This window comes from Anguilla anguilla, chromosome 19 (genome assembly GCF_013347855.1).
Source record: "Anguilla anguilla isolate fAngAng1 chromosome 19, fAngAng1.pri, whole genome shotgun sequence".
NCBI lineage: Eukaryota > Metazoa > Chordata > Actinopteri > Anguilliformes > Anguillidae > Anguilla > Anguilla anguilla.
The window spans coordinates 6,471,222-6,492,329 of record NC_049219.1 but is presented as its reverse complement, the minus strand read 5'-3'; the positions used below and the strand labels follow the sequence as shown (position 1 = coordinate 6,492,329).

Below are 21,108 nucleotides of genomic sequence, written 5' to 3'. Positions count from 1 at the left end.
AACCTCGAAAAAGTAAAATATAACTGAAATCTATCTATATTTAATGGTGCATAGTAATTTTCCTTCAGCCCACATTTTGATGATCAAATCCCCCTTTGAAATGTTTATTAAAGTTATCAATTGCACTCCCTTTTTCGGAAAAAACTTATTTGACGTATTTGAACAGAGGGGGAAAAATCTGAACCCTTCCTAAATAATTACGAAAACATTAACGTAGGCGTAACCCTTGACGATAGACAACAGAAATAATAGGCGATCCTGTCGAACGCAATCCATCACGCTCCACCTCCGTTTCTGTCACCGTTCCAAACGCCACTAAAGTTTCGTGCTTGCAATGGGCGAGGAGGCAGTGCCATTATTGCTGCGTTACGAGTCGGCTGCATACACAGTGTGCCAGTAGCTTGGTCACGGAGCGCTTTTATCTGCGTAACTAAGGCGCTCGGGCGAGATGTTTGCCAAGCCTGGCCCGAGCACCGTCCCTCAATCAGCTGACCTTTGTGCCGTAAAGGGGAGTCGTGCGGAGTCTCCGAACCGTCAGTAGCCGACTTTATCGCTCCCCCTATCGCGCTCCTGCCACACGTTTTCCTGGGGACAGCAACTTCGAAGCAACGCCGAGGAACACGGGACAATTAAAAAACAAATCAAGTTACAGAGACGGTAAGTCGCAACACGCTATTAATCGAACACGCATTGTTTTATATCCAACGTCAGAATGCCATGGGTAACAACGCTAAGGTCGTTCGTCATTAGCTTCTATGATCGAACACGAATATCATATCGACACTAACTGTTGCTGGCAGTGGACTATTATATAAATAAACAGAGGCAGTTTACAACAATTTATTTATATAACCTATTGTATTTTGTAACAATCACAGATTACATCTGCAAAAATGTCGCTTCGTTTATTTGTGCGATCTTTGTATTTAGCCTATGCTTTTTTTCCAATGAGGGCTACTGGGACAGGTGCACTTTTCTCACTTTACCTGTTTGGCACGCTATGCTGACATCGGGAACAACAGAACATCAGTGGTTCTCAAATTCGGTCCTGGGGGAGCCCTGTGTACGCTGGTTTTCGTTTCAACCACAGTTGCAATCCTAGCATTTTAACAAGCTGTTAATTTATCTTAATTACGCTTTTGATGTTTTGAGTAATGATTGACATTCTTAAGCCACATTATGTCAGAAGTAGCTATGCCTGCCATTAAGAATAAATCTAATTCTCGCTGTGCTAAATTGCAAAAAATGAATAGAGATTTTTTTAAAAATACCTCTCTCTCTGTGGACACAGCCACTAAAACGAATTATTTGGTAGATAATGACGAATTCAAAGGCAAAGAAAATGATACGACTCAGACCTGCTTTGTGTTCAGTCTATAAGGACGTATTTATGAAATACTGAAACGCACGTGTCCAACAACAAGCAAGATATTGCCTTGAACAAAAACCAGCATACCTCCCCCGGGGGCGCGTTTGAAAACCACTGGGATAGCTAATAGCCTATATTGCGGAGAAAACTCATTACCATTGCCTGTGGACTCGAGCAACGGGTTACGACATACGCAGGGAGTTGAACTATAGCAAGTCAGTGTTCCCTTTCTGAAAGGTCATTTCCGTCAAGGCAAATTCTAAGCAAATTCAGTTCATGTGCAAACAGCATAGTCTGATTTTGTGCGACAGAATGGCACGTCCCTGGTATTCATAGCCTAGCATCAGGACATTTCAAATGACAAGCTTCATCGATTTCTTGTTTTTACAGAAACGCGCCCGGAGTACGCACGCTTCTACGAAAGTTAAGGGATCCAAACTCCACTTGAATGCTGACCCGACGCCCCCCGTTTTGGAATTAATACCATGCAGTTAGGCGGGATTACCATTACTATTTGCGCAAAATGTCTTCGGTAAAAGAGGCCGCAACAGTTATAAACGGGCAAAACGATGAGGAAACCTTGGAGTGGAGCTACATTGGTTTCATGGGGTTATGCTCTGTGCAGACGCAAACGACGGCACCGCTCACGGAGGACAAGGAAACGCAGACCAGCCGTCCCCAAATAATGCTGATAGATCTACCGAGAACGCCTTCGACACTGAAAAGCGCGGGGCTCCTAGAAGCAGACGGCTTTCTCACGCCGCTCTTCCAGTTCAACAGACACGCTCTGGGTCGGATTTCCACCTCTCCCACCTTGAGGAGGATGAGGACGAGCACGCGACGCCCGCGCGTGGACTTCACGGACCCCACCAGTGCGGACGGCGGACAGGTGGGATCAGTTTCTGGCGAGGCGCAGTTTCCAGAGGGTCTTCTGTCACCCGGGTGGAGAACTAAGTCCCCGCTGGCGGCAAGTCCGCTCAGCGACGCTGAACCGGATCGAGTCTCGCCGTCAGGTTCAAACGCGGACAAAGAGGAAAACAGGTCCAGTCACCCGAACTCTGTGGATAATGGTGTGATCTTCGAAAGATTTGAAAATATCAAAATAGACGGCGAACCTACAGAGGATTCCGACCAGGTAACTTTAATTTTAATATATGTGAGTAGAAATTGTGCCAGAGGCATAAAACGTTGCAATATGAGGTCAATCGAATAAGACAAAAGACTAGAATAGAGTTTGTGCGCATTGCACAATTAAGCCAAATATACAAACTGACATAACCTTGCATACGCACGCAAGCGCGCGAGCACACAGCTTCTCTCTCTCGTTTTGCTTGACCCCTGGGGGCAGCGGCCCAGAAGCAGATCTTTTGACGGCCAATGAATCAGCATTTACACGCGCTGACAGCTCCACCCGCTCCTGACCGCCCTCCCGCTCCGGGGGCGCGTCCGCTGCCCCCCAAGCCGACAGGGGAGGAGTCGGCTAATTCACCCCAAAAATCGCCCGCTGCTCTGGACGGAGTACGCTCCAGACTTGCGTTATCCGTACGTTTGACGCGCAGCACCAGAATCCACCGTAAATAAACGCCCAGAATCAGCGAAATACACGTTATGCCCAGCAGTAAGGGAAATGCACATGCGTACGAGACAGGCTTGTTGACATTACGAATCAGATAAGGACACCCATCTGTATTCTAAATCAAGACAGCCCAGTCTGTATTTATTTATCTGATAATGGCTGGGGGAAGCTGTGGAAGTGTCAATAATTTTTTTCCCCCTCCTATCATCTCAGCTGCAGTGGATATAGGGGCGGCCTCTCCATTAATAAAAGCGTGCCTGTGTGTTTTTTTCTTCTTCACAGGAGACCGACGGACCTCCTCACAACAGGTAGGCGAGCTTCTCTTCTCCTTTTAAAGGTTATTTCGGCGTTCACGGGTAAGAGCGGAGCGGATCTGTCAGATTCGCACCCAGGCGACACGTCGGTATGCACCTTCGCTGAAACTTTCGCTTCAGCAAGAGAAAACAAAACAAAAACAAAAACCCCCCCAGCAATGTTAATCCTGCACTTTGGAAGTGTCCTTAATCTGACCGTGGGTCCAAACCCCCCTCCCCCCCGCGTGGTTCCCCTGCCGATCGGCCTCTGGGCTCGTTCGGGCCCCGTCGACGCTGGCACAGCCCGGGTCTGACAGCGTGGAGCCGCGCTGAGGCTCATTGTCCACTGTGCCACAGCTTTGTTGCCCCCCCCCCCCCCCCCCAAACTCCCCTGGGGAAACTGGGAACAGAACTCTTCATCGGGGGGGGGGGCGTTCAGGTTCAGACGAGCCAAACCTCATTAGCGTTGTTGGCTCGGGACGGCCTGCTCCGGTCCGTGAGGAGAATGGTGCTCCCCCCCCCCCCCCCCAACCCAACGGTAATTGGGGCGTTTTTTTGTTTCGGTCCCTTAATTGCTCCCCGGCCCGGCGTCGCTCCCGGCGGATGGAGGCGGAAGGCTCGGCCGCCGCCGTTCGCTGGGCGGCCGGGACAAAGGCCCGGGTGACGCAGGCGCAGGCGCGGGGGGGGGACAGGCCGCTATTGTGCAGGGGGGGGGCCCGCGGCTAACCGCAATTAGCGGTGACCCGCTTTCCGGGCCCGTTGCGCAATCTCAAGAATCTTTTTTTCCCAAAAGCGCTGGGTCAACCATTAACCAGCCGGGCAATATTCACACAGTCACGAGCTGAAGCGAGAGCACAAAACATCGCAGTGAACGTATAAAACGCGTCCTGGAGTACGACCGAGTAGGTTACAAACGCAGAGCCGTACACACAAGCGCCACTGCTGTGGAAGACGTTACCCGTCATCTCTCTGCGTATTAGTGCCCAAACGGTAGCGGTTATGCTAGAGGCAGGGGGGCAGCTTTGCTCGTAGAAAAAAACGCGCGGCGCGTTCCAGAAGCGCGCGGAAGTTCTCGGGGCGGGGCGCTGACTTTGGTCGTCGGCGTTTCCGCGGAAGCTCGGTTCGGTGGGTGTTCTCCGACCGCCCCGGGGCTGGAACCCTGGGAAATGATCGATGACGCAGAGAGAGAGAGGACCCGGCCAGGTCCGTGGAAGCGGTGCGCGTTCTGTTTTGGCAGCTAGCCGGGCGGGGGGGTTTAGCCCGGTGGCGCTCGCGCGCCAGGTGGGCGCAGTGGAGCGTGAGAGCCGCGCCGCTGAAGAGATCCCACGGTGGACGCCTCGTCCCCTGAGCGCACGGGCTCCAGAAACGCCCCGGGGAGACGCCTCCTGCCTCTCGCCGCACCTGTGCTCCAGTGCACCTGCGAGTAACCGTAGAAACCTGCTGCCTTGTACCCGCGGGTAACCATAGGAACCTGCTGCCTTGCGCCAAAGGGTAACCATAGAAACCTGCTGCCTTGAACCCACGGGTAACCAAAGATTCCTGTTATGCTGTACCCGCAGCAACCATAGAAACTTGCTGCCTTGTACCCACGCGTAACCATAGAAACCTGCTGCTTTGTACCCACGGGTAACCAAAGATTCCTCTTATGAAACCTGCTGCCTTGTACCCGCGGGTAACCATAGGAACCTGCTGCCTTGCGCCAAAGGGTAACCATAGAAACCTGGTGCCTTGAACCCACGGGTAACCAAAGATTCCTGTTATGCTGTACCCGCAGTAACCATAGAAACCTGCTGCCTTGTACCCACACGTAACCATAGAAACCTGCTGCTTTGTACCCACGGGTAACCAAAGATTCCTGTTATGCTGTACCCGCAGTAACCATAGAAACCTGCCACCTAGCACCCACAGGTAACCATAGAAATTTGCCGCCATTGTACAGTACCCACAGAAACCCGCTGCAGTGTGCCCACGGGCACTGCACCCCCCCCCCCCAGGGGTAAACCGGGAGGGCGAGTGCAGTTTAGCTGTGACAGAACCACAGTCATGAGGCCGGCACGCTACCCGAAGGGGGGGGGGCAGGGGCGGGGGGGCCAGCGAGGGCTCTGACGCCCGGAGGGCGAGGCTTTTGTCCGCTGCCGTGCGGAAACGGCCGGCACAAACGGCCCGAGAGGCTGGCACGCACCTTAACCCGCACGCACGTCACCCGCCCGCCCGCCCGCCCGCCCACGCAGAGCGAGCCGCGCTCCGGCCGGCCCCCCCCCCATTCCCGCCGCCGAGCCGCCGGTCGGGTTACGCGCGCTCGGCGGCGGGGGCCCTGTATGTATGTATGTCAGGCTTGCGCTTCCGGGGATTTTTCTCCTTTTGTGCTCCTCGCCAAGAACGGTCTGGGGCTCTCTCTCTCTGCCAAACAGATGTCACACAACCGCTCGCGCAGCCTTGGCGACGCACGATCGCTGGGCGTCGCTGGCGAAGAAAACAAGTGTTGGCGTAAATAACCGCGTTAATCGCCTCGCCCCGTTCGCACGAGGCGCTAATCCCACGCGATTAAGGGCCGGGCCCGTTTCTCTTCGCTCTCCAGGGCCCGGGGCGAACCCGGGAAACGGAGAGACGGTTTTTTTTTTTTTTTTTTTTTTTAACGCCGTCCTGCATCTGGAAGACGTCTTGGGACTCCCGGCGGCGGGATTTCGGGGACCCTGGGAAGCGCGGCTTAAACTGCAGTGAGGCCACATCGTGCTAACTGCTCTAACGAAGTTATGAAGTCTGAAGGTGTATTCTCCTGCTGGGGCAGCAGTACTCTGGCTGCCAGTATGAAGGTGTATTCTCCTGCTGGGGCAGCAGTACTCTGGCTGCCAGTATGAAGGTGTATTCTCCTGCTGGGGCAGTAGTGTGATACTCTGGCTGCCAGTATGAAGGTGTATTCTCCTGTTGGGGCAGCAGTACTCTGGCTGCCAGTATGAAGGTGTATTCTCCTGCTGGGGCAGCAGTGTGATACTCTGGCTGCCAGTATGAAGGTGTATTCTCCTGCTGGGGCAGCAGTACTCTGGCTGCCAGTATGAAGGTGTATTCTCCTGCTGGGGCAGCAGTGTGATACTCTGGCTGCCAGTATGAAGGTGTATTCTCCTGCTGGGGCAGCAGTGTGATACTCTGGCTGCCAGTATGAAGGTGTATTCTCCTGCTGAGGCAGCAGTGTGATACTCTGGCTGCCAGTATGAAGGTGTATTCTCCTGCTGAGGCAGCAGTGTGATACTCTGGCTGCCAGTATGAAGGTGTATTCTCCTGCTGGGGCAGCAGTACTCTGGCTGCCAGTATGAAGGTGTATTCTCCTGCTGGGGCAGCAGTGTGATACTCTGGCTGCCAGTATGAAGGTGTATTCTCCTGCTGGGGCAGCAGTGTGATACTCTGGCTGCCAGTATGAAGGTGTATTCTCCTGCTGGGGCAGCAGTGTGATACTCTGGCTGCCAGTATGAAGGTGTGTTCTCCTGCTGGGGCAGCAGTGTGATACTCTGGCTGCCAGTATGAAGGTGTATTCTCCTGCTGAGGCAGCAGTACTCTGGCTGCCAGTATGAAGGTGTATTCTCCTGCTGGGGCAGCAGTGTGATACTCTGGCTGCCAGTATGAAGGTGTATTCTCCTGCTGGGGCAGCAGTGTGATACTCTGGCTGCCAGTATGAAGGTGTATTCTCCTGCTGGGGCAGCAGTGTGATACTCTGGCTGCCAGTATGAAGGTGTATTCTCCTGCTGGGGCAGCAGGTACTCTGGCTGCCGGTAAGAAGGTGTATTAAGTAACTCGCAGCTTTCCCACACACAGGCAGGTATCTCAGCAATTCCAAAGGAATTCTGTTATTACAGTTCACCGGCGCATGCCGAGGACGTTCCTCTTCCCGCATCATGGTTTTTGTACGGTATGCTGGCTGCCCTGAAGGGGGGGGGGGGCGGCAGGGGGAGGCGGTGGGCGGGACAGGGGGTGCGGCGAGGGGGGGAGGGGGGCGTGTCGTGCGGGGACGTAACTTGAGAAGGAAAGTGTCGTTCCTCCGTCCGCACGGCTTGAGTACATTCTTTCCCCCGTCTGCAGCAGCGGTTGCGTGTAATTACAGGTTGTTCTGTTTTGTCTGGAGCGTTTTGTCTGTAATCAATACGCTTGCGTGTTTCTCCTGACCCCGTCGCCTTCGCCTGCTGACAAAACAAGACCAGGAAGTGATGCGATCGCGCCCCGTCACGGCAGATAAGCCGCACGGGTTGGCCGCGGGTGACGTTGCTGGCCGTCTCTGAGGGGATCGGATTGGGCGTGGGTGCCGGTGACGTCGCCGGTGACATCGCAGTGAAATCTAGGGGTGACATAGCTCAGGAGAGGTAAGAGCGGTTGTCTGGCAGTCGGAGGGTTGCCGGTTCGATCCCCGACCCTGGGCGTGTCGAAGTGTCCCTGAGCAAGACACCTAACCCCCTAATTGCTCCCAACGAGCTGATTGGTACCTTGCATGGCAGCCTTTCACCATTGGCGTGTGAGTGTGTGTGAATGGGTGAATGAGAGGCATCAATTGTAAAGCGCTTTGGATAAAAGCGCTATATAAATGCAGTTCCATTCACCATTTGAATAAGGCCAAAAAGCTGCATATTTTTTTAAAGGTTTCTGAAAATATTCAGCCGGACCGGTGTTGCTCAACCCTGGTGCTGGGAGACCCACGGGCTCTGCTGGCTTTCGTTGTTACTCAGCACCTGAACTGCACAGCAATCGATCAGCTGAAGCAGCGATTGCAAGATCCTTGGCTCTGAATCGGTTGCTGGTCTCACGGTGAGAACCAAAAAGCCGCAGCGGGAGAAGAAGGAAGTCCGTGCAAACACTGCTCAGTGCGGCAGACCAGGGTGCATTGCGTTAAGCAGTTCCTTCTCGCTGTGCTACGATTTATTTTCTCCCGTTCACACCTGCAGTAAGACATTATCAGGTGCGCAGTTCACCCCCCCCCCCCGCTCGAAAACCCAGTCCCAGCAGGCTCTGTGGCACTCCAGGACCAGGACAGAGGGGTGCTCAGTTAGCTCCAGCTAGGCAGTAGTGTTTGAGTTACATGTAGGTGAAGGTAAGTTACGTGCGGGTGAACGTAAGTTATGTGTGGGTGAAGGTAAGCCAATGGGTAAGAGCGGTATTGGAAGTTGGCGTGGAGTGGGTGGAGACTCCCTGGCTCTCTGTTCTCCAGACTGCGGGAGAGGAGGCGGAGCTCGGTGGTGGTCAGCCTGCCGGGCCTGGACGTGTCGCCGGGGGACCTGTTCGTGTCCGACGGGGCTGCCGACCGACTGAACGGATCCTCGCTTTCCGGTAAAAAAACTAAAAAAACGAAAAAAAAAAAAAAACCCCTATGTGCATAGCCACCCTCCCTCAGCTCTGTTCATCTTTTTTTACACACATCATTACCACAGTCAGTCACTACCACTACGGTATAAACGCTACATACGCCCAAACTGCAATCTCTTTCAGCGACGCTATCAGTTCAAACTGCCTTTGTAGCAATTTGTACGTTATGCCAGTTAAAAAAAAAAAAACAGGTTGTTTTTTTTCTGAAAAGTGGAAGTTTGGCGGTTTTTTGGAGAACACAATGTGGGGTTTGTGATGGGTTGGCGTGCCAGGAGGAGCCCGCGCTGAACGGCCCGTTGGGTCCGCGGCGAATCTGGGCAGAGTGCCCGCTAGCACTCATTAGCTGTAAAAAAAAAACAAAAAAAAACGGGCCCTTTGCCCAGAGAGGAACGGGTCAGCGGCCTTTTCCGTCTGCGCTAGGAAGGCTCTCTGGTTCTCTGGCCTCCAGCCTCGACACAACCCTCAAACAAATCAAACATGCAAATGTTCTCCAGAACCTTCTCCCCAATCAAATACACTTTGTCGACAGGAAACGCACCTGCAGTTTCCGCTACCAAAAAACAAACACAGTCAAGTATCGGCATAAAACCGCTTCACATTTTAAATGCGTATCTCTCCGTTGTATAAACGTTTTTTTATTTTTTTTTTAATTGTTTGTTTGGTTTGTTTTTTTTTTTTGTTTCACTTCAGAGTCCAAGAAATCAAGGTGGCCTTTCTCCAGACACAGCACGGTACGTGTTTGCGGTCGGCGGGTTGCCGTGGCGCCCTGCGGTTTGGGATCCGTTCCGTGGCTACCCCGGGCCGCGGAGCCTGTTAATGGCGGTTAAGCGCGTTGTGGGGGGGAAAAAAAAAAAAAAGAAAAAGTATTAAATTACGATTCAGTTCCGTGTTTAAATGATTAAATGGTTTTCCTTTATGCCTTTTGGCATCGTTCAGTGTTCTGTCCGTGTCTGCGTTTGCTAAGAGCTATCAGATGGCTGCTTCCAGAGTATTTGTTTCATCCGCTGCCAAAGGCCTACTTGATTCTTCAGGTGAGGTGTTAATGTGTTTATTATAGGTTTTGCAAAGATATCAGCTTTAAAGGGACGGTCTCCTTTAGGAGAGCTGCAGTTTCATTTCAAAGTGTGCGATGCGCTGCGTGAAGCTCAATTTTTTACAGTTCGCTCTCAACAATGATAGTCTTCAAAGCAGTGATTTTTTTTGTTGAATACATAATCAGCTATAACAGACGACCGACTGTCCACTTGTTGTGGATGTGGTTGTTCGGTTTCACCTATTTCACATCGGAGTTGCAGACACTGAAATCACAATACAAGGTTTTGAAATAAACTGAAAACGTGCTCGAATGGGGAAAGTAGTCATTTAGAACTGGTGCCAATTTTGGATAAATTAATGAGTGACATTACGAGTGCCGGCTCTGATTGACACGGGTTGTGGTTTAAATCTGGGCGCTCTGTAAATTCTGTCCGCGCGCGTGACGCGTCTCCTCCGCTCAGATCAAAGGGAGGATGAAGTTCGGCATTGAGAAGTGTCTGTCGACGGTGCAGATCCAGGACTGGAGGGACACAGACTTCCAGAGGTACAAGGTGAGCTGTGGCCCCGGTGTGCGTTACGCTGTGCATTACACTGTGTGTTACACTGAGCATTACACTGTGTGTATTAGGCTGTGTGTTACACTGTGCATTACACTGTGTGTTACACTGAGCATTACACTGTGTGTATTAGGCTGTGTGTTACACTGTGTGTTACACTGTGCATTACACTGTGTGTTACACTGTGTGCATTACGCTGTGTGTTACGCTGTGTGCATTAGACTGTGTGTTACACTGCGCATTACACCGTGTGCATTAGACTGTGTTACACTGTGTATTAGACTGTGTGTTACACTGTGCATTAGACTGTGTGTTACACTGTGCATTAGACTGTGTGTTACACTGTGTATTAGACTGTGTGTTACACTGTGCATTACACTGTGTGCATTAGGCTGTGTGTAATGTGCAGGCAGTGTAACACGCAGACAGTGTAATGTGCAGACAGTGTAACACGCACAGACAGCGCAGCAGTGCTGAGTTCTGTACACAGACAGTGGAACGTGTGTGCCCCCCCCCCCCCCCCACCCGTCTCCAGAACTGCTCGCTGGAGGACTTCCTGAAGAGCGAGGGACGGGAGGGCGGGGCCGACGACGACGACGAGGAGGAGGCGCGCGATTGGAGGAAAGAGAAGGCCGTTTGGGAGCTCTTCACCAGCGAATGCGTCTACTTCCTGGACCAGCTGATGGTGCTCAAGGAGGTAAACCCCCCGAGGGCAGACGTCCCCTACCCGCGCGTGCGCTCGTGTCTGCGTTTGTGTGTACATTTACCGAGTCCGGTACAGCACGGTTAAAACATTCACGCATACGTCAAAGCGCCCGGCTTCGGGTGTCTTAACTACTGCTTGTATTTTTTCCATAGACTGCGTTGTTGCCGTTCTCGTTGTGTTAGCGTTAATCAGTTTAACCTTCAGGGTCCAAGTTGAACTATGCTGTTGTTCTCTGCACTTGGACCGGTACTTCTCTCTAGGGGTTTCGTCATACTTGTTCCTGGTTATGGTTATTACACTTTGTTGTACGTCGCTCTGGATAAGAGCGTCTGCCAAATGCCTGTAACGTAATGTAATGGGTGTACCGGTAGCCTATCGCTGGAGCGGGGGGGAGGGGGGGGGGTGTGGGATGGGTGTCAGTGGAGCCGTGACCGAGCCCCTCTCGGCCCCCCCCTTGTCCCAGGTGTTCCTGCACACGCTGACCTGCCTGCAGCACGGGGGCTACCTGCAGGACGTGGAGCCCTGGAGGCTCTTCGCCAACCTCAACGAGCTGAGCCTGGTGAGACGCCGCCACCGCCGCCGCCGCCGTGCACCGTGGGTAAAAATCCGCGGCGAAACCGGTTCCGTCGGCGTCCCTCCCCCTCCCCCTCCCTCCCGGACGGACGGGTTTCGCCGCTTTTTTTTTGAAATGTCATTCTACGGCAGTTTTAGAAAAAAAAAAAAAAAAAACGTTACGGCGGTATGTCGCGTTGCTACAACACGCCATCGCCAACGCGTCTGCTGATACACCTTTATTTTGGGCGACGGGCAAAGTACCTTGCAGGTATGTGAACCTGGACGCATTTTGAAACACTTTGATGCTTTGTTTGGGGCGATTCGAGCCCGTGACGTTCTAAGCGAGAAGCTCAGTTCGGTGAACCCCCCCTGGGGGCCCTGGGAAAGCGTGAGGGTCACGAGTGTCTGGGTTTTGGGGCGGGCCGCTTTCTCCCCCCCTGCAGGTCAGTTTCGGGTTTCTGACCAGCCTCCTGCGCGCCGTCAGGGAGTCCTGGGAGATACCGGTCAGCGGGAACGCCCCCACCCTGCAGGCCCTGCTCACCAAGGTCAGTGCCCGCCCACCGGGGGGTCAAAGGTCAGCTCACTGTGATGTCACCGTGAGATCACTCAACGTCTCTCTGCCCTTGCTGAAATGGAATACAGTGCAATATAATGCACCGATTTTTATTTCACAGAAATGTATTTATGTATTTACTGCATTTATCTATATATTTATAAAAATGTATAAAAATATTCATACATTATCCATCCTGCCTCTTGCCCAATGCATGCTGGGATAGGCTCCAGCACCCACCGCGACCCTGCTCAGGATAAGCGGGTATAGATAATGGACGGATGGATATATTATCCTCTTTGAGACCTGGCTTAAAAAAAGTTGAAGTAGTTTTTTTTTTTTTTTTTTAATATTAACAAGTGTCTTGGATAACAAAAACATGTTGCATGAAAATATTTTCAAAAGTATTTTACTCGTACTGAGTTTGCTTTGTAGTGTAGGTTTCAGCATGTTAGATTTGTACGGGAGCCAAAAATGAATTTGCCCGGGTATTAGGAGGATACGGGTTGAAGTGAAAACAGTTGAAAAGTCTGCGATCTCGCATGCTAGCCCTGTGGTGATTGGTTCTTTTTTTGTGGGGGGTGGGGGGTTTGTGATTGGCCGGACAGGGGTTCAGAGACAGCATCTGCCTGAGCCAGCACAAGTACTGCCTCAACTACCCCACGGCCGTCGGCTACCTGGACAGCCTGAAGCAGAGGGAGGACTTTACCACGTACGTGAAGGTGAGACTGGCCCGGGCGCCCGAGGGACTTGTTTATAATTCAAAGACGTCGGGGGGGGGTGGCGGGGGGGGTAAGAAAATCCGAGGGCGTCCTAGCAACCCGAGGAGGGCGGCTAAGGCCGAGAGGACGCTGGTCATCTGAGACTGACACCTGTTGCCATTATTGTGATTGCGATAACTAGTATCGTAACTGTTCTAATATCAATAAAAATAGTATTACCCTGCCAAGGAAATAAAACGTATTCATATTACACCTATTATTAAGATGGTGAACGTTTTATTATTATTATTATTATTATTATTATTATTATTATTGTTATAATTGTTATTGGTCTAATGCGTAGATACTGACATTCAGTCTTTGAAGAGTAGGCTTTTTGGAATGTTTTCTCAAAATTCTAAGTCAGTGTTCTAGAACTCCCAACGCTTTCATTTACCGGCAGTGATTGTGACATCAGCATTTAGAATGTTCGGTTAAGAATGTGTGATGTCACGCCTCAGAGGGTTGAGCGGGCGAGAGGCGCGCAGGCTCACGCTGACAGGTCGCTGGTAACGTGGGCGCTACAGCTATATCAGATCCTATTGCTATATCAGATGCTATTGCTATATCAGATGCTATTGCTATATCAGATGCTATTGCTAAATCAGATGCTATTGCTAAATCAGATGCTATTGCTATATCAGATGCTATTGCTATATCAGATGCTATTGCTATATCAGATGCTATTGCTAAATCAGGTGGTAATAGCCTACACGGTTCACATTTTTTCCAAGCTCTTCCACACGAGGTGCGTGCGTGCGTGTGTCTGCTCTCCTCCGCAGTGGTGCGAGCGGAACGGCGAGTGCCGGCGGCTGTACCTGCGCGACCTGCTGGTGGCGCCGCTGCAGAGGCTGACCCGCTACCCGCTGCTGCTGCGGAACGTCGAGCGGCGCTGCGGCGGCGCGGCCGAGCGGAACGCCGTGCAGGCGGTCATCGAGCTGGTGGAGCGGTCCATACGTGAGCACCCCCTCCCCCTCTCCCCCTCTCCCCCCTGCCCCCCCCCGGCTTTTAGCCCCGACGGGTTCCCCCCCAAACCGCCAGCCGTCGGCCGGACGGCCGACCGCGGACTTCCGTTCCACCGGCTCCTTTTTCGACGCGCGCTTTTAACGCTCGCGAATCGATTCGGTTTTTAAAATGACAGTCGACCCCCCCCCTAAGCTGGCTGCTTTTCTCACCTGGCGACCGGCGCATTTGCGAGGCGTCCCAGAATTCAGCGGCGTCCCAGTAGTAACTCCCCAAAAAACCTGATAGACTGGAGTTACAGTCTGGGGCGAGGTAAGAGAAATAAAGCAGGTAATGTCAAACTTCTGTTTGTTTACCTTCACCTTCAATCGCAGACGTCTTCAGCAAGACGTGACTCCCGTGAAAAAGCGGCCCTTGCCTGGTCTAGCAGGACTCAGTACCGTGCTGTGAAAAAGCATTTGCCCCCTTTCATGATTTCCTCTGTTATTGCAGATTTGTCACACCGTTTCAGATCGACGAATGTAATATCAGACAAAGGGAAGTTATCGAACTCCCGCGTCACCCGTGTGGAAAAAGCAACCTTAAACTGAAACTTCCCTTAAACGTAACCGGTTGCACCGCCTTTAGCAGCGAAAGCTGCAATCGAACACTTCCTAAAATTTGATATCGGTCTTTCGTGTCGCTTTGGAGAAATTTTAGCCCTCTCCTCTTTGCAGAACTGCTGTAATTCAGACAGATTGGGAGGTTTTTGAGCAGGAACTGCTCACTACAGGTCCTGCCACAACATCTCTGTTGGGTTCATGTCAGGACTTTGGCAAAGCCACACTTAATTTAGTTTGTTTTTTTTTTGCCATTCAGATGTGGACTTTCTTTTGTGTTTTGGATCACTGTCTCGCTACACAACCCGATTAAGCTTCAGCTTCAGCTCACGGACAGATGACTGCACGTTCTCCTTAAGAACATTCTGACACAGAGCACAAGTCACGGTTCCTTCAGTAAAAGCAAGGTTGCCTTACACCAGACATAATGGGACCTGTGTCATCCAAAAAGTTCCACTTTTGACTCAAGTGTCCATAAAACATTATCTCAAAAGTCTTGGGGATGATCCAGGTGCTTTTTTTTTTGCAAATGTGAGATGAGCATTTATGCTACTTTTGGTTTCCACCTTGCTACTCTCCCATGAATCCCATTTTTGTCTCTTTCTTATCATGGAATCATGAACACTGACCTTAGCTAGAGGCTAAGAGAGGCCCGCAGTTTTTTTTTGGATGTTCTTTTGGGATGTTTTGTGACTTACTGGACGAGTTATCGCTATGCCTTTGGAGAAATCTTGGCAGGCCGGCCACTCCTGGGAAGATTCAGCACTGTTCCAAGTGTTCTCCATTTGGAGATAACGGCTCTCACTGTGGAGCCCCAGAGCCGTGGAAATGGCTTTGTAACCCTTTCCAGACTGATATATTTCAATAACGTTTTTGTCATCTCTTCTGGAATTCCCTGTGATCATGGTATAGTGTGCTCATAGAAACTTTGTGGCAACTACTTCACACTGAAGGTAAGGTTCAATACGAGTGAGGTTTAGATTCAAGAGGGCTGGCCGCAATCAAGCCTGGCTGTGTTCAGCCAGCTGCATCTAATTATCAACTAAATTTGGTTAAGTGGTTTATTGAGTAACTAAGTGGGCAGTTTTTTGTGTTTACTCAATTTCCCTTTTGTCTAATATTACATTTTGTCTAAAGGTCAGAAACAATATGATATAATAGAGGAAACCAGGAAGGGTTTTTTTTTCCACAGCACGGTACTGAGGTCCTATTATACCAGACAAGAGCCTCTTTTTCAGGACTACAGTTTTGCAGGCAGTTTGTCAACAAGACGCCCGCGACCGAAGGTAACAAAGAGACGCTTGACATCGCCCGCATTATTTTTCTTACCCCGCCCCAGATTAAAGTCTTTTTTAGCATGAAAAGCTGTTCTGTGTGCGCACAGTGAGTTGAGCAAACTCATACCCACAATGCATTCAGCGAAGCCGTTTGAAGTCTGCGCAGATGTTGCGTTTGCTCTCTGTCAAACCATCCACTCGGCCCACTCGATTAGCCAAAGCACATTCTGCATAGATTAGCGCAGCATTGCTCGTAATAGAAACCCCGGCTGGTTAAGCTGCCCGGTTGAGCAACTTTAAAGACCCTAATTGGTCAAATTTGCACAACTACCATTTCTGCAACCGCAAAGCAAAGCCCATGATTGGTCCCCGTGTCTCGCTAAGAGTTTTTTTTTCTTCTCCCCCCCCTCTGGAAAACAGTACCGGCAGATCAAAGGACTCTGAGGAGTCCCAGGTACACGAAGGTGGCCGTACCTGTTCTTTTGCGATCGGCGGCGGTGAAAAATATGTAACTGTCGAATTTGCGCAACGGTCTGTTTCCTTTCCCCCCTTGATCACGCGGCGCGACGCCTTTTGTTGTGCACGGCTCCTCGCCGCGGTAACGGGGGCGTGTCTGCGGTGCGGTCAGAGGGCACGTGAGGGGGTGGGGGTGGGGGTGGGGGTGGGGGGTATGCGGGTGTAATCCGGCACCTGTGGGACCCTCAGGTGCACAGAGGAGGAGGGGGGTGGGGGGGGGGGGTAAAACAGGTGGGGTCCCGCTGTCGTTTCCCACGGTGTTGAAACGGCGGGACAAAAGGGTCTCGTTACGCAACCCGCCCCCCCCCCCCCCCCCCCCCCGCGTTCCGATCGGCTGGGGGGGGAGGGGTGGGGGGCGACCCTTCCCGAGGAAAACAGACTTCGGCGCTGAGAGCTCTCTTTGAGCCGGACGGCTGTGCTAACGCGGGCTAGCGCTCAGTATGCGCGAGCGACTCGCTGCAGTTCACTTTCGGCACGGCACCTGACCTTAGCGCTCGACGCTCACCGCCCACGACATACCAGCCCCATCAGACGGTTTCAAACGCGCTATCAGATGCTATTGCTATATCAGATGCTATTTGCTATATCAGATGATATTGCTAAATCAGATGCTATTGCTATATCAGATGCTATTGCTAAATCAGATAGTAATAGCCTAACACGGTTCACGTTTTTTCCAAGCTCTTCCACGTAATACAGTTAAACTTTGGGTATACTGCTTAGTCTTTTCTCTGTAAAGTACAAAAAAAAACTATATTTTCTTCCAAAAACTACGAAGCACAATGTGTATTTGCTCAGCCTTGATACAGCTGGTCTAATATAGTGGTCTTCACAACAGTGGGGGTGGGGGGATGATGTCACCCTGTGTCTGTGCAGATGAGCTGGAGGGGAAGGTGAAGTGGCTGGATAACTACCAGAAGGTGAAGCGGCTGAAGGAGTCGCTGGTTTGGGAGCCGGTGTGGGAGAGGACCAGGAGGGCGTTTGTGCCGGAGGTACGCAGCGCTGCGCTAAACCCAAGCCGCTCCAGGACCGGGGGGCACTACCTTCCTGTTCCTGGCACTAACGTTGCGTCCTGTGTTACATCACTTCCTTTCTCCTGACACTAACATTGCTTCCTGTGTTACATCACTTCCTTTCTCCTGGCACTAACATTACTTCCTGTGTTACATCACTTCCTTTCTCCTGACACTAACATTGCTTCCTGTGTTACATCACTTCCTTTCTCCTGGCACTAACATTACTTCCTGTCTTACATCACTTCCTTTCTCCTGGCACTAACATTGCTTCCTCGGTTACATCACTTCCTTTCTTCTGACGCTAACATTACTTCTTTTGTTACATCACTTCCTTTCTCCTGACACTAACATTGCTTCCTATGTTACATCACTTCCTTTCTCCTGGCAAAAAATGGACTCCGTTGGGAACACCCAAGCGAATTTGGGTGGACACCCTAAAACCGAGAGAAAGCACATTGCACGTGTGTACCGCGCTTCCAACGGCTGTGTCATACACAGCAGGAGTACTAATCAAACACAAGCGCAAGGTGTGAGAGAGTGATCACAGAGCCCGACTGAGTTTGCTTCCTGAAGAGACGGACATTTTACAGGCGATCCGCTCCCTGTTCACAGAGCCTGAGGCACCTGATGAAGGCGGCGAGCCTGGAGAACCTGGTGGCCAATCGGACGCTGCTGTACGAGGGCCGGCTGATGCTGCTCACAGGTCAGCCCCGCCCCCGGGGTCAGCCCCGCCCCCCCGGACACGCCGGGGCCTCTCTACAGGATGGGGAAAGGTGCTGGGTGCGTTTGCGCTGTGGCTAATTCAGTGTGTGCCCTGTGTGTGTGATTAGCAGAGAGCGGGAAGCAGCAGGACGTCTACATGTTCCTGTTTGACGAGTTTCTGCTCATCACCAAGATGAAAAGGAAAAAGAGGGTATGGCTCTGACCTCCATCTATCTTCCCTCAGACTATCTCACTCTTTCACCCCCCAACCCCCAACACACACACACACACACACACACACACAATCTCAGCCTGTCACCCCCAAACACACACACACACACACACAATCTCAGCCTGTCACTCCTCGGAAGATCCCCGCCGGAATCAAATGAAAAGCTCTCATGTAAAAAACAACCGCCCCATAAGACACGCCTCTTTTTCCCCCGTTCCCCCCCCCCAGCTGAGTCAGAGGGCGGGCGGGTCGGAGCAGAGCTCCGCCCACTCGGCGGCGGGGTCGCAGGAGCTGCAGGCCCTGCTGCGGGAGGGCTGCGCCTTCACCGTGCTGGACCAGCCCCTCTCCCTGGACCGCGTGCAGCTCAGGAACATCGACCAGCTCAACGCCTCAGGTCAGCACTCAGACCCCACTGTTTCCTGCCGCGTAGCCTCCCGACTTCCTGTTTCCTGCCGCGTAGCCTCCCTACTTCCTGTTTCCTGCCGCGTAGCCTCCCTACTTCCTGTTTCCTGCTGCGTAGCCTCCCTACTTCCTACCGCGTAGCCTCCCTACTTCCTGTTTCCTGCCGCGTAGCCTCCCTACTTCCTGTTTCCTGTAGCATAGCGTCCTACTTCCTGTTTCCTGTAGCATAGCCTCCCTACTTCCTGTTTCCTGCCGCGTAGCCTCCCTACTTCCTGTTTCCTGCCGCGTAGCCTCCCTACTTCCTGTTTCCTGTAGCACGGCTTCCTACTTCCTGTTTCCCCGCAGAGCGGCCGTCTGAACCTGGCTGTGTTTTTTCCCCCGTTTCAGCGTCCGGCCTGCTCAACTCCTTCATGGTGACCCACCAGAACCGCTACCTGCAGTGCATCGCCGTGTTCGTGCTGCAGGCGCCGTCCGAGTCCACCAAGGTACCGGCCCCCCTCGCGCCGCGCCGCGGCGGCGCTTTCGCGCACAGGACCGTGCCGCTTTCGGGGCCTCGAGTCCCGTCATTGCGACACCGTCATTTGCTGTCAGGCGGCCAATCGCAGCTCTGCTGATCCGGCCTCGAGCCGGTCTGCGACTCTTGTGAGACAAATCAAACTTAAGTGATTTTATCGCAAGTCATTAAGCGTGGGCCCTTAGCCTGTGTGTAGCGTTAGTGTTCCTAGGATGGAAGTAGCAGTGAATTTTATGAGACGCTCATTAGATGCAAGACGCTCTCCGTCTGTTCAGACTTTGTCAGGATTTCAAAAGTCTTTTGCCAGCGCGTGACTCGCGTTCCCATGGCGACGGCACGGCTCACGGCTCACAGGCACGCCCCCCCCCTGCCCCCCCCCTGCCCCCCATCCTGAACTTTCTCCCAGTCCCGTGTCTGTCAGCCGGAGCGCTTGTATAAATGATTGACTGCGCGGACTCGAGCTGAGCGTTCAGTTCTCTTCAGCAGAGCTACCGCAGGCGGCTGCTTTACTGCCACCTTCCACACGAACACTTTTTATACCACCTCATATCAGAGTGGAGTCAAGCTAAGGTCCTTGAGGGCTGCAGTGGATGCTGGTCTTTGTGGTTTTCTGCCAATCAGCCAAAAACCAACAGACACTGAAGCCTTCCAGGACTGAATTCTGACACCCCTCTTATAACCCATACTTACATATACCATTATATCCCATCCTTACATATACCCTGTTATACCCCATTCTTACATATACCCTGTTATATCCCATTCTTACATATACCCTGTTATAACACATTCTTACGCACACCGCAGTAATAACACATTATCATATATCTCACGGTCAGCTCAGAGGTGAACACCGCTGCAAAATGACTGGGAAAAATATTTCTGTTTTCTACACCACTGTCCTGCCCCTTCTCTTCCAGAAAGCGTGGATGCTGGCACTAGAGGGCGCCGTAGAGGACATGCTGAAGCAGGACTCCCAGCAGCCTCGGCTCCGGAACTCGGCGTGGCTGGAATCGACGCAGATCTGAACACCCCCCCCAGCGACCCCGCCCTCCCCCCCCCCCCCCCCCCCCGAAACACTTTAAGTCCTAAAGGTTCACAAGAGAGTTTTACTAACATGTTTCACTTAGCCCTTTGTTGTAAATGAGAGTCCGTGTTGTACTTTAGATGGCGCGTTTTTCTCGCTGACGGCCAGGCCTGTAGTCGCTGCTTAGAAGAAGCGCGCGAACGCCGTTTGCGCACGTTTATTTTGTTTTGTTTGTTTTGTTTTTTTTTGCGGACAAGCGCTTTGCATTTGCATTCATTTGTCGATGAGCAGGCAATGCAAGTTGGGTAAAAAAAAAGATTAAATATTTTTAAAAACTTCTCGGGGGGGTTTCAGTGTTTGTTCCTAACCGCGCGCCAGGCACAAGCGACATGGCCAAACTGATTGGTTGGAGCAAGGTGTCAGTCAGCCCCATCCTGTCCACTATGGATTTGTTCATTGGTTGCAGTCAACTATCGAACTGCCAGCTGTCACATTAGTCTATAGCAATGGTAACCGACCCTGTTCCTGGAGATTTACCATCCTGTAGGTATTCACTCCAACCCTAACAAAGGCACACCTCATTCAGCAGCTACAGATCTCACTGAGCTGCTAATGAGTAGCATCAGGTGCACCAAATTAGGATCGAAAAGAATACCTACAGGACGATAGATCTCCAGGAACAGGGCTGGCCCAGCCCTGCTCTAGCTGTTGAATGAGGTGCGGCTTTGTTAGGGTTGGAGTGAAAACCTACAGGATGGTAGATCTCCAGGAACAGGGTTGGGCAGCCCTGCTCTAGCTGCTGAATGAGGTGTGCTTTGTTAGGGTTGGAGTGAAAACCCAACAGGATGGTAGATCTCCAGTAACAGGGGGTCGGTTAGCTCTGCTATAGAGCATACTCTTCCGACCTGCCCCTGTGCAGTATGCAAAATATTATTCAAAGGCGCTTTTTGAAGGGGACCAGACATGAACGCTCGGCAACGGTCGCTCGAGGAGACAGAACGTGGCGAATCAGGAGCCGAGCGGAGCCACACATTCGGCGGCTCTCTGTACGCACAAATTTGGCCAGCGCGCGCCGCCTTCATAATTCAGCCTGTCCTTCATGGTGCCGTTTT

The 21,108-nt window shown here is 52.0% G+C and overlaps 1 protein-coding gene across 2 annotated transcripts; it reads left to right on the top strand.

Moving 5' to 3' along the window:
- The first annotated feature begins 61 nt into the window (after positions 1-61).
- plekhg7 (pleckstrin homology domain containing, family G (with RhoGef domain) member 7) lies at positions 62-20,334 on the top strand. Of its 2 annotated transcripts, none has more exons than XM_035401310.1 (17): positions 62-657; positions 1,760-2,504; positions 3,228-3,253; positions 8,427-8,545; positions 9,272-9,312; positions 10,078-10,167; positions 10,709-10,870; positions 11,343-11,438; positions 11,878-11,979; positions 12,596-12,709; positions 13,531-13,705; positions 16,980-17,095; positions 17,732-17,822; positions 17,953-18,032; positions 18,282-18,447; positions 18,843-18,940; positions 19,890-20,334. In XM_035401310.1, the coding sequence occupies exons 2-17, from the start codon at positions 1,893-1,895 to the stop codon at positions 19,995-19,997; spliced, it is 2,196 nt and encodes a 731-aa protein (XP_035257201.1). In that variant the 5' UTR covers positions 62-657; positions 1,760-1,892; the 3' UTR covers positions 19,998-20,334. The 2 variants fall into 2 exon arrangements, with proteins under 2 accessions (XP_035257201.1, XP_035257200.1); XM_035401309.1 differs by having other exon boundaries at positions 67-657; positions 17,950-18,032.
- The last annotated feature ends 774 nt before the right edge of the window (positions 20,335-21,108 follow it).